The sequence below is a fragment of the Sorex araneus genome, chromosome 2 (assembly GCF_027595985.1).
Source record: "Sorex araneus isolate mSorAra2 chromosome 2, mSorAra2.pri, whole genome shotgun sequence".
Lineage (NCBI taxonomy): Eukaryota > Metazoa > Chordata > Mammalia > Eulipotyphla > Soricidae > Sorex > Sorex araneus.
In genome coordinates, this window is record NC_073303.1 from 246,132,133 (window position 1) to 246,145,002 (window position 12,870).

Genomic DNA, 12,870 nt, shown 5'->3' on the forward strand with positions numbered 1-12,870 from the left:
GAGTCAGAGCAATGGTACAGCGAGAAGGAGGCTTGCCTTGCACCTGTCCACCCTAGTTCAATGGTCGGCATCCCATAGGGTCCCCCAAGCACTGCTAGGAGTCTCCTCTAAGTGCAGAGCCAGGAGTTACCCCTGAGCACCCCTGGGTGTCACCCCCAAACAAGAGTGAGGTTAAAAACTATTTTTTCCTGGTTTTATTTTTGAGTCACACCCGGCCATGCTCATGGCCAACTCCTGGCTCTGCTCTCGGGGTCACTCCTGGGGATGTTTGGGGGACCCTATGGGATGCTGGGGATCAAACCCAGGTCAGTCGTGTGCAAAGCATGTGCCCTCTCTGCTGTGCTATTGCTCAGGAGATCTATGTATATGTGTATATATAATTTTTTTTTTGCCTCTTGAGTCATAACCGGTGATGCTCAGAGGTTAAGTCCTGGCTCTGCACTCAGGAATTACTCCTGGTGATGCTTGGGGGATGATATGGGAAGCCAGGGATTGAGCCCAGGTCAATAATATATATATATATATATATATATATATATATATAGGGCTGGAGTGATAGCACAGCGGGTAGGGCGTTTGCCTTGCATGCTGCCGACCCGGGTTCGATTCCCAGCATCCCATATGGTCCCCTGATCACTGCCAGGGGTAATTCCTGAGTGCAGAGCCAGGAGTGTCCCCTGTGCATTGCCAGGTGTGACCCAAAAAGCAAAATAAATAAATAAATAAATAAATTTATAAATAAAAATATATAAATAAAAAGCAATTATATATATATTGCTTTTTGGGTCTCACCCAGCAATGCTCAGGGGTCAAGTCCTGGCTCTGCACTCAGGAATTACTCCTGGCGGTGCTTGGGGGACCATATGGGATGCCAGGGATCGAACTCAGCTCATCCGAGTGCAAGGCAAACGCCCTCCCTGCTGTGCTATCATTCCGTCCCCTCTCAAATATTTTTCTTGAGAGAAACTGACTTAGAGAAATATGTGGTGGGAGAGGGAGGGAGCAAGCCAAGAGCATGGAGGCAGCTCAGGCCCGTCCCCAGGGTGGAGAATGAACCCACATACCTTTACCAAGTTGCTCTTGGGGCCACACCCGGCCCCGCTCAGGGCTTACTCCTGGCTCTGTGCTCCAGGGTCACACTCGGCAAGGCTTGGGGGGGGGCTATGGAGCACCGGAGCATAGAACCAGCTTTGGCTGCATGCAGGGCAAGTATCTGAAGCCCCACACTGTCCCTCTGGCCCCCAACTGGGCTTTATAGTAGGGCTTCTCCCAAGCTGCCTGACCTGGAGTTGTGTGCTTCTAGAAACGTTCCTGTGGGTGGGCCAGAGGGATAGCACATCGGGGAGGGCGTTTGCCTTGCACGAGGCTGACCTGGCTTCAATCACCATCATCCCATATGGTTCCCTGAGCACCGCCAGGAGTGATTCCTGAGTGCAGAGCCAGGAGGAACCCCTGAGCATCGCTGGGTGTAACCCAGAAAGCCAAAATAGGGACTGGAGCAATAGCACAGTGGGGAGGGCGTTTGCCTTGCACGCGGCCAACCCGGGTTCGATTCCCAGCATCCCATAGGGTCCCCTGAGCACTGCCAGGAGTAATTCCTGAGTGCAGAGCCAGGAGTAAGCCCTGTGCATCCCCGGGTGTGACCCAAAAAGAAGTAAAAAAGCAAGCCAAAATAAAAAATAAAGACTGTTCCTTGGGCCCAGAGAGATAGAACAGAGGGCAGGGCCTTGCATGCAGCCATATACAGGTTCAATCCTTGGTAGCCCTCAGGGCCCCCCCCCCAAGGCTGCTAGTAGTGACCCCTGAGTGCAGAGAAGGAATAAGCCCTGACAGCCAGAAAAATAAAGAGAAACAGAAATGTTCCTGTGGGCTGATCACAGGGAAAAAGCCAGGGACTTTTGGGGTTTTATTGTTTTATTGTTTTGGAGTGGGGAGGGCACACCTGGTGGTTCCCAGGGGTTATTCCTGGCCTCTGCTCTCAGGGACCACTCCTGGCAGTGCTCCGGGGACCTTACGGGAGGTGGGGAGTCAAAGCCGGCTCCCCGTAGGCCAAGCCAGCACCCACCTGTAGTATCGCTCCGGTCCCAATCCTGGGACTTTGTTTCCTGACTTGGTGCCTCTATTTCTCCAGTTCCAAAGTGCTCAGGATTCACAGATTAGAGAGATGTGGGCTTCATGTCTTTGGGCTACTCGGGATGCAGCCACTTTTCCTGTTTGGGTTTGATTTTGGGCCATTTGCTGCCATGCTCGGGGCTGACTCCTGCACTCAGCGATCACTTCTGGCGGTGTTCAGAGAACCCTTTGGGATGCTGGGAGTACAACCCAGGTCAGTTGCATGCAAGGCCAACACCCTTCCACTGTGCTACCGCTCTAGCCCCTGGACCACTTTTTCTTACAAAACCCTATTATCAGGGGCTGGAGCGATAGCACAGCAGGTAGGGCATTTGCCTTGCACATGGCAACCTGGGTTCGATTCACAGCATCCCATAGGGTCCCCCGAGCACCGCCAGGAGTAATTCCTGAGTGCAGAGCCAGGAGCAACCCTGAGCATCGCCGGGTGTGACCCAAAAAGAAAAAACAATATGATTGCAATAGGACCTTCCCCGCAGACCCACACACTGTCCATTCCTAATGACCAGCATGCCACGGGGCTTCCGATTTCAGGCCCTTCCCTGTTCAAGTGAGCATGAATCAGCAGTTTATTACTTTGGGGGTTTTGGGTGAGTTTATTTTTGGACCACACCCAGTGGTGCTCAGGGCTGACTTCTGGCTCTGTGCTGGGTCGGGGGGGTCACTGCCGGGGATGTGCCCATGTAAGACAAGCATCCACTTTCCTCCGGCCCCTCCAGCTGTTTATTCCTTTTCCGGGCCAGTAATATTCCACAGCAGCCCTGGACCCCACTCCTAGCAATCTGCCATTTCTGCTTCGGAAGCTATGATGACGCACATAGCTTCATCATGAATACTTTTTGGTGTGTGTGTAGAGCAGCAAGTTTTAATTAGGAGAGCAGAAGAGAGCCGCTCCTGTACTGTGGAAAGAGAACGCCGTGTGAGAGCGCGGGTTTCTCCAGAGTGGAGTGGACCAAGAGAGTTCATGCGTCAGGGTGACATGAGGTGGCCCCGCCTTGAGACATGCCATTGCCAATATTCCTACAAGACCCTCTGTGGGGACTTTTCCTTCCTTCCTTTTCTTTCTTTGTGTGTATGCGTGCGCGCCACACGCATGTGTGGGGGTAAAGGTCACACCCAGCAATCCTCAGCTGTTCCTCCTGGCTCTAGCAGGAATTACAGATTACTCCTGGTGGTGTTTGGCGACCATATGGGGTACTGGGAACGGAACTCAGTTCGGTTGCGTGCAAGGCAAACGCCCTTCCCACTGTACTACCACTTGGGTCCCAGGGGGAGAAATCTAACCCAGGGACTGGGTGGTGCAGAGCCATAGTTAAGAGCGACATCTCCAGCCTGCTGCCAGGATTTCAGTTATCTGGGCAAATATTAGCTGGAGTATGGGGTGCGTAGATCTCTCTGTGTAAGCCCCTCTGCGTTTATTAACCCTCTGAGGCACAGCGAACGAGGGAATAAGTGGCAGCCCTCATTCATTGCTCTAGGCTCGCTTTCATTGGAGGTTTGAGGCTTCTTGGGTGGGAATTTAGATCAACAAATAGGAAGGAAGCGGACAAGCCCCGGGGTCCTCAGGGTCGGCCTCGGTCTTCATGCTGCTTGCTGTCCATGACCCTCTGTGCATGGCTTGGCGCCCAGCTCCAGACATCAGCCCTGGCCCACCCCTGCCCCTGACTTTCACTCCCCCTCCCCAGCATCCGCAACCCTAAACCGTGTGCAACGTCTGCATTGCACAGAAGCCCAGAGAGAGTCCATGGGACAGAGAGCAGTTCCCCTGTCCAGAACCTGAGAATAAGGTCAGACCCGAGGGGGAGGCGAGGAACCGTCGGTCCAAGAAATAGGGAACTTTCCTTAGGTGCTTAAAATAGGTTCCAAGAGGCGGATGCCAGGTCAGGACTGTAGCTCGGTGCCTAGCTAGCAACCAGTCGCCGTCTGCATAGCAGCAGGGGCGGGACCCGAGAGCCGGCCCATCTGGTCCCGGAGCTGACCAAAGCGCGGACTCCCGCCCGCAGCTCCGGAGGTCTCAGTTCCCTACTTCCTGGCCCTTAAAGAAGCTCCGCCCAGAGAGGCCTCAATGTGCCTCTTGATTGGTCCCGAGAACGGCCGGGCGCAGCCGAACTTGACGCAGCGCCCGAGGCCTTCCCGACCCACCTCCCACGCGGCTCCGCACCCGCACCAACCAATCGACGGCCGGCGCGCCGATTTTTATCTGCATGATCACGCCTCCAGCGGAGACCGCGTCCAATCGCAGCACTCTTCAAGGCCTCATTAGCATGCCGGGGGCGGAGCGGGGCGGGGGCAGACGGCAGGGGCGGGCCCCGGGCGGTTGGTTGGAGCGACGCCGCCGCCGAGGGGGTCCGGGAAAGTTTCTTTGGAGGTGAAAACAGTCGCGGAACTCGGGGCATCGCGAGGGGGCGGGGCCGCGGGGGTCCCGGGGCTGCGGCGGGGGTTCTCCGAGGCTGGGAGGAGGGCGTGGACCCAGGCCTCCGGGCGGGCGAGCCCCCAACAAAGGATCCCGGGGCGCCCGCCCTCGAGGGCCTCCCCGCCCCCGGATCCGGCCCTCCCCACCTCCCCGGCGCGGCGTTCTGGGGCTCCCGGCCGGGTCCCGGCGGCGGCTGCGGCGGCTCGGGGCGCCCCTCACCCAGGCACGCGTCTGAGTTCCAGGTGCGGCCGGGAGCGGCCATGTCCCACGGCCCCAAACAGCCCGGCGCGGCCGCCGCGTGAGTGCGACCCCCCTCCCAGCCCCCGCGTGCCCCGGCGGAGCTCGGGACCCCCAGAGATCTGCTCTCCTACCTGGCCCGCCCCTTCTGGACACCCCTCTTGGTGTCTTTATTCCCGGGATTCTGCCCTAGCCCTAGTCAGATACCCCCTCTCCCAGGCAGGACCTATCCCCCTTCCTGTGCCCACTCGGACTCGGACGTCGGGGTTGGGGTGACCCGGAGACTCCTGCCCCTTTGACCCTCTGGTCCCCCCTAAGGGATCTTCCGGAGCTGAGATCCTTTGCTTACAAAGGGATTAAGAGGTGGGGGTGACCCTGGCGTTCTTGTGGCCTCAGGCCGGCGGGGGGCAAGGTGCCGGGCCAGCATGGGGGCTTCGTGGTGGCAGTCAAGCAAGAGCGTGGCGAGGGCCCGCGTGCCGGCGAGAAGAGTTCCCACGAGGAGGAGGTGAGAACACGCCCCCCCCACCCGCATCCACCGCCAGGGTCTCCCCTCCACGTCCCTCCAAGGCCCCGCCCCCCGCGATGTTTGAATTCACGGGCGGGGGATGGGGGGTGACCAGGAAGCGCCCGTTGTCCAGATTTTCCCTCCCGAATCGGAGACCCCGCCCCGTGCCACATGCCACCCACCCCTGGCCCAGTGCCAACCCCGCCAACTGTCCAGGCTTCCCACTCTGCTGCCCGAGGCACTTTTTCCGGGATCCCTCAGGCACTCCCTGGGCCTGATCCCAGTGTGCCGGTTCTCTGAAATTCTCACTCCTGGCAAGGGATCCTCCATCCCTCACTGCCCCCAAACACACACAACCCTGATCCCTATTCAAGCCCGGACTCCAGATCTTCCTGCCACTTTCCCGACTGGCCCCGCGCACGTCACAAGCCCCGCCCACGCCTCAAAAGGCCACACCCACAGCGCCTCTTTGCCCTGGTGTGCCAAGGCTGTACCCACCCGCAGTCCCACCCATATCTTCCAAGGCCACGGCCCATAACCCCCTCTGGGCCCAGCTCATGCCCTCCTGGAGGCCCCTTCCAATGGGTCCTCTGGGTTTTGTAGCCGGTGAAGAAGCGAGGCTGGCCCAAGGGCAAGAAGCGGAAGAAGATTCTGCCGAATGGGCCCAAAGCTCCAGTCACGGGCTACGTGCGCTTCCTGAACGAGCGGCGGGAGCAGATCCGCACGCGCCACCCGGACCTGCCCTTCCCGGAGATCACCAAGATGCTGGGCGCCGAGTGGAGCAAGCTGCAACCAGCAGAGAAGCAGGTGGGCTGGGGGCAGGGGGGCCTTTGAAGCAGGAATTTGCACCAAGGATATGGCAGGGGTGGGGCTTGTTTATGGGACACCCAGGCGTTTCCAAAACGCAGAAAGTCACAGGATTGCCCCCCTCGAAGTGGGTTTGCAGCAGGTAGGACGGGAGTATAGTGGCGTCTAGGCTGGAGACGGAGCGGCAGCAGGGAGCTCAGAAGGGCCCCTCTCCCGGGTTTGGGGGCCGCCCCCTGTCCAGATTGGGTCTAGCCTCGTGGTGCCGCCCCCGCAGCGGTACCTGGACGAGGCGGAGCGGGAGAAGCAGCAGTATATCAAGGAGCTGCGAGCATATCAGCAGTCGGAAGCCTACAAGATGTGCGCGGAGAAGATCCAGGAGAAGAAAGTCAAGAAAGGTGGGAAGGGGGCGGAGCCTTGTTCCAGCAGGGAGGATGCGTTTGCATATGGCAGAGCTGGGTTTGATCTTCAGCACCCCAACGGGTTGCTCCAGCACCAACGGGAGTGATCCTGAGCTCAGAGCCAGGAGTCAGCCCTGAGCACATTTGGGTGTGGCTCAAAAACAAAACAAAAAGAGAGGGGCTGGAGCAATAGCACAGCTGGTAGGGCGTTTGCCTTGCACGCAGTCGACCCAGGTTCGATTCCCAGCATCCTGTACGGTCCTCTGAGCACCACCAGGAGTAATTCCTGAGTGTAGAGCTAGGAATAACCCCTGTGCATAGCCGGGTGTGACCCAAAAAGAAAAAATAAAGTGAAAGGTGGGAGGAAGAGACGGCAAGAGGAGTCCCGGGCTTTGTGTGCAAAAGCCCAGCCTTGCTGCCCTGGCACCATGAGTGTCACCCCTCCAACCAGAGCACAGTGGGAAGGCAGGCGGGAAGGCCCCAGACATTTGTGTCTGCTCCTAGAATCTCACCCTTTCCAGCCCCTCCATAGGCCAGTGGGACGGGGAACATAGAGCGAGCAGGGCAGGGGATGCTGAAATGGAGAAATGTTCCCGTTTGGGACCCTGCCCAGAATGCTGGGGTGAGGGTCACCAGAGACTGACCCTGTGCTTCTCCGGTCCCCCACCAGAGGATTCGGGCTCCGGGCTCATGAACACCTTCTTGAATGGACACAAGGTGAGCGCCCCCTGCAGGAGGGTAAGCCTGCCCCGCCCGCGGCCTGTTGAGACCCTCCAAGCCCTGAGATGTCCTAGAGGGTATTTTGAATGCACCCCACGAATAAAATAGCCTTTGTTTTTTCTTTTGGCCACACCCGGTAGCATTCAGGGCTTAGTCCTGACATCTGTGCTCAGGTCTCATCAGGGTGGCAGGGATGGGACTCCTGTCAGCCTGGTACAAGGCAAGCACCTTCCCGCCTTCTCTGGGGCTCTGCCACTGCCCCTCATGTGCCCTCAGGGTGGAGACTGTGACGGCTTCTCCACCTTCGATGTCCCCATCTTCACTGAAGAGTTCTTGGACCAAAATAAAGGTGAGTGCTCCCCCAACTTTTCAGGTAAGGTGGAGGGGAAGGAGGAGTGCCTGGGGAACAAGGGGAATTTACCGCCAATATTTGAGGCAGGGAGAGAGTCTAGATGGCACCAGGAGCGACCTCAAGAGACAGTCCGGAGTAGCCCAAAATTCAGACCAATAATCACTGTCACTGTCATCCCATTGCTCATCGATTTGTTCGAGCGGGCACCAGTAACGTCTCTCATTGAGAGACTTATTGTTACTGTTTTTGGCATATCCAATACGCACGGGTAGCTTGCCAGGCTCTGCTGAGCGGGCTCGATACTCTCGGTAGCTTGTCGGGCTCTCCGAGAGGGGCTGAGGAATCGAACTCGGGTCGGCTGTGCAAAAGGCGAAAGCCCAACCGCTGTGCTATCGCTCCAGCCCTCAAATTATTTGAAAAAACCCCTGGGGCCTGAGCGATTGTAGGCCGTTTGGCTTTGGCTGACCAAGGGTTCAGTCCTCGGCATCCCATAGGGTCCCCCGAGCACCGCCAGGAGTGATTCCTGAGTGCAGAGCCAGGAGTCAGTCCTGAGCATCGTTGGGTGTGGTTCCCCCCCCTAAAAAAAAATCCCCAGCACTTCCCTTCTCATCACCCTCCGCTGGGACAGGGCATCGGGCAGCGGGCAGGGGAGGAGGCGCCAGGCACTGACCCGGCTCTCCCGCTGCAGCGCGGGAGGCGGAGCTGCGGCGTCTGCGGAAGATGAACGTGGCCTTCGAGGAGCAGAACGCCGTGCTGCAGCGGCACACGCAGAGTATGAGCAGCGCGCGGGAGCGCCTGGAGCAGGAGCTGGCTCTGGAGGAGCGGCGGACGCTGGCGCTGCAGCAGCAGCTCCAGGCCGTGCGCCAGGCGCTCACCGCCAGCTTCGCGTCACTGCCAGTGCCGGGTGCGGAGCCCCGCTGACCCCGCCCCCAGCCCGCTGGGCCCGCCCTGGCCGCCGGGCTCACCCTTCGGCCACGCCCCCTGCCTTCTAACCCCGCCCCCAGGCCCTCTAGTCCCGTCCCGGGGACGCGGAGCTCGGCCTTTAGCTCTGCCGGCCCCGCCCCTGGAAACCGATTGGCCCCGCCCGTAGCAACCCAGTGCCCATTCCCTGCTCCTGCCGCAACCGGTGCCCCGTCCTTAACTGCCCCCGCTCTCCCACCAACTCTGCCTCCCCCGGTGAGCCCACAAAAGTTTTGCCAACTCCCGGTGTTCCAAACGTTCCCCTGACTGCCTCACCACGCTGTGCCCTGCGGCGGGGGAAGCCGGCTCCCAGGGGTAGTCTCCAGCCCCGTCCCGTGTTCAGCTCTGCTGCCTTCTCCCCGCTGACGCCCCGTGCCCGCGCCCGCGCCTGCGCCTCTCCTCGAGACTGGACAGCCTTGGCCCCAGCCCACAGCGAGCCTCTGCAGGGCTCCCTCCCCCTCCCCAGACCCCTGCCCCTCCAGAGCCTTCCAGGGCCCCCCTGCCCAGCAGGACCCTCTGAGCGCCCCTCCCATCCGCCCCTCCCCCGCAGGCACGGGCGAGACCCCCACCCTCAGTACCTTGGACTTCTACATGGCCCGGCTCCATGGCGCCATCGAGCGTGACCCTGGGCAGCACGAGAAGCTCATCGTCCGCATCAAGGAGATCCTGGCCCAGGTCGCCAGGTGGGTTCCAGTTTGGTGGAACATGGCCGGTTCACCCCCACCCGGCACGGGGTGCTGTGACCAGACCACGTTCCAGTGTACCCATAGCGGCTGGGTGGACCCTTTATTAAAGCCCCCTACCCTACCACTCCCCATTACTACTGGGGTCCTGGCATGGGCGGCGGACTTGACCCAGTTCCGCTTTCTCTGGCTCCGCCCCTGATCCCCAAGCCTGGAAGTGTCCGCGGGAACGGAGGGGGCAGGGTGCCCCCTCCCTAAGTCACACCTCTCCTGCCACAGTGAGCACCTCTGAAAGTGTCGGCGCCCCTGCACCCGCAGGAGGTCGGCTCTGCTCGCGGACCCCCACCCGTGGATGAGGGGCTGGGGTCTCCTCGGGGGTCCAGCGCCCCTAAAGCTTCTACAGCATCCATCAGCTTCGATTGTCCGCAGCCACTGAACCAGAAACCTAACCCGTGGCGCGTGACCTCCAGAAGGCCCTGGAGGTCCGGACCCCACACTACAGGCCGTGGGGACGCGACACTGCACGCGTGTCCCTCCCACCCCTGCACCCACACGCACCCGCAGCCGTGCCCACGCCTGGTGTGTGGACAGTGCGGGTATCCGGGCGCATTGGCCTCCCCTCTGGCGCTTGTGTGCCCCAGGTAAGGCCAGCTGCAGGGACACCTCCGCAGTGGGGTCCCTCCTCGGCTCTCAGCTGTGAGACCCTGGTCGAGAAGACCCCCTTTTCCACTGCACAATCTGGACTTTTAAAATAAATTTTACAGTTTTCAGTTTCAAACTTGTTATTCGGAGGGGATGTTTATTTAAGAGGGGGCATGGGCCGGAAGATGCTCCCACTCATTGTCCTCCTCAGAGATCACAGACCGGCCTTCCCCGGCCTCACCCACCCACTTCCTGCCTGGGGGAGGGGTCTGTTCTGGATGTGGCCATCCTTGCCTCAGGGGGACCTGGGGCTCCAGGGGTCCACGGTTGCTGGATCAGAGCCACATCCACAGCAGCTTCAGAGCGTCCAACCCCCTCCACCTGGGGCTGTGTACCTACTGCCAGTGGGGAGGGGTGCCCTGAGGACCAAACCTCCCACAGGGGGACCAGAGAGACAGTACAGCGGGGATGGTGCTGGGCTTGATACAAGCGACCCAGGTTCGATCCTCTGCATTCCATAAGGTACCCGGAGCCCTGCCAGGAGTGATCCTTGAGCGCAGAGCCGGGAATCAGCCCTGAGCACTGAAAAGTGTGACCCTCCAAAAATCTCCAGAGGGTGAAACCTCATCCCAACCCTTCCCCTTTCCACATCACCCTGGCCCCTGATCCCTGATGACGGGCTGCAGTGCTCCCTCCCTCCTGCCTTTTGGCCTCTGCAAACCTGTGTGTACAGGTTTTAGTATATTGGGTTTGGGGGGGTCATACCCAGCGGTCTGCGGGAGCCTTTGCAGACCCGGGCCTCTTGTGGCTGGAAACGGTATTGCAGGGAGAGCCCTTGCCTTGAGCACAGGAGACCTGGGTTCAATCCCCGCTCCCCTTATGGTCCTCCCACACCCCCCCCCCCCCACCCCGTCCACAGCACTGCCAGGAGGGACTCCTGAGTTCAGAGCCAGGACTAGACCCTGAGCAGTGCCGGGGTGGCCAAAAACAAAAAACAAACCCTAGGCCTCTTGGGGCTAGAACAAGAGTTCAGGAGGTGAGCACTTTTGGGTGAGCCCACACACACACCAAAACCAGCTCTGGATCTTTGCAAAGCAAATGCTTCAGCCTGTTTGTGGAGCCGTCTCAGGCCCTGAAACATTCAGGGGTTTTAGTTTTCTTTGTTGTTTTCGATTTCTTGGCCGGCCAAGATTGAAACCCAGGGCCTCACAGAGGCAAGGCAGGACTCTACCCCTCCGGCTGCACACCCAGCCCCGTTTGTTTACGCCCTTCATTTGTTATGTGACCAGTCCAGGCTTGGTCCACTGGGGAGGCGCTCTCCGTGCTCTGCATGCCGTGTCTTGGGCCTCCTGCATGCAAAGCCCACTGAACCATCCCTGGCGTGGGCAGGGTTTCTTGTTTGTTTTTGTGGGAGGGATCTTGGGCCACACTTGATGGTGCTCAGGGCTTAGCCCTGGCTCTTGTATCCGGGTCTACTGTGCTATCTCCCCAGCACCCATGTCGCCACGTCTGTTAAAGCCTTGGCGCTTTAATCGGGGGCACGTCTGCAAGAATGCAGATGATGACCAGCCCCCCCGCCCCTGTCCTATGCTTGGCTGATGTGGGACATCCTCGTGGAGGCATCTGTTTATCAGAGGCATCCAGAAAGCGTTGACAAATGCCTGTCTCTTGGCCAGGTTGAATTATGTCCCCTCAAAAGACATGTCCCAGCCCTCTCCAGAAGCTCAGAACAACGTGACCTTATTTGGAGTTAGGGTCCTTGAAGATATAATTAGTCGAGATGACATCACCGTAGGCAGGGCGGGCCCAGTTCCAGCCCGCTGGTGTCCTTAGAGGAAGTTTGTGTTTGGACCAGAAGTAGACACTGGGGAGAAGGCAAGGGGACGAGGCGGGGACAGGCCAATGCCGGGGCCCTGGAGGTCTCCAGGACCAGCCAGCTGCCCCCCCGTCCCCGCCCCACCTAGGAAGAAGCTAAGGGAGGCAGGAACAGACATTCAGAGTCGGGCTGCAGGGGCCGACCACAGACTAACTTCCAAGGTCGATTTCTTTGCTGGGAGCAAAGAAAATTACAGTTTTCAGCTAACCGTGATGACCCTTGGTTACCTGGGAGTCGAGAGCCTACATCATTTTCCCCTAAGGAAAGTTTTTTGGAGCATTTTCAGTACTTTATTCATAACAAACAATAGAAAATAAATTACTTCGGTTCTGCTTTGGGGCAGGGGTTGGGGCTTGGAATGGAAACATCCAAACTATGGTGGTGGGAAGGTCTAATGGTGGTGGCATTGGTGTTCAAATTTTAAGTGTAATTGTCAAATATAAAGTAATTGTCAAATAGTGTCAACTACTTTATAAAAATAAAATAAAAAATGTTGGGACTGGAGCAATAGCACAGTGGGTAGGGTGTTTGCCTTGCACATGACCAACCGGGGTTCGATTCCCAGCATCCCATATGGTCCCCTGAGCACCACCAGGAGTAATTCCTGAGTGCAAAACCAGGAGTAGCCCCTGTGCATCGCCAGGTGTGACCCAAAAAGAAAAAAATATTTAAATGAATAAATACATTTTTAAAAAAGAATCAGATATGCACTAACTGGTCCTCACTTGTTTATTTTCTGATCCATCTTTTTGCCGTTCTCAAAATTTTTTTGGAATAAACAATATAAAATAAATTTGTTATGTGCCAAAGGGGGTAGATTGGGATTGGGAGGGAGACGGGGGCTATTGGTGGAGGGACAGTCACACTGGTGATGTTGGAACACGAAATGCTTGAAACACATAAGGATTCTGTAACCCGGGCCTTTCTGTAAGCATATTTCACTTCGATCCGTTCCTGGGGACGGGGAAGGGTGCCAGGAAGGGTCCCCCTCTCCGGAAAACTCGCCTAGGTCTAAAGGTTCGGGGTGCATTTCAGTGTTCAGCTTCAGTGTTGGGGGCCACCTGGGTTGGTGCTACTGATGTCACACCCAGAAGTACTGACGCGGGGAGGAAGGAATAAAGGGAGCCCGCGTTTGAACTTGGGGTCT

At 58.3% G+C, this 12,870-nt stretch overlaps 1 protein-coding gene across 1 annotated transcript; it reads left to right on the plus strand.

The window, feature by feature from the left end:
• Nucleotides 1-4,426: 4,426 nt before the first annotated feature.
• Nucleotides 4,427-9,983, plus strand: HMG20B (high mobility group 20B). The gene is made up of 10 exons (XM_055127133.1): nucleotides 4,427-4,498; nucleotides 4,786-4,841; nucleotides 5,177-5,285; nucleotides 5,889-6,092; nucleotides 6,367-6,487; nucleotides 7,161-7,207; nucleotides 7,487-7,559; nucleotides 8,251-8,466; nucleotides 9,073-9,205; nucleotides 9,485-9,983. The coding sequence occupies exons 2-10, from the start codon at nucleotides 4,804-4,806 to the stop codon at nucleotides 9,495-9,497; spliced, it is 954 nt and encodes a 317-aa protein (XP_054983108.1). The 5' UTR covers nucleotides 4,427-4,498; nucleotides 4,786-4,803; the 3' UTR covers nucleotides 9,498-9,983.
• The last annotated feature ends 2,887 nt before the right edge of the window (nucleotides 9,984-12,870 follow it).

What these genes read in the sequence shown, in the direction of transcription:
- HMG20B (XM_055127133.1), top strand. Translation starts at nt 4,804, where the DNA reads ATGTCCCACGGCCCCAAACAGCCCGGCGCGGCCGCCGC. An exon ending in GTTCTTGGACCAAAATAAAG is followed by an intron (nt 7,560 to 8,250) that starts GTGAGTGCTCCC and finishes CTCCCGCTGCAG; the next exon opens with CGCGGGAGGCGGAGCTGCGG. An exon ending in CGCGTCACTGCCAGTGCCGG is followed by an intron (nt 8,467 to 9,072) that starts GTGCGGAGCCCC and finishes CCTCCCCCGCAG; the next exon opens with GCACGGGCGAGACCCCCACC.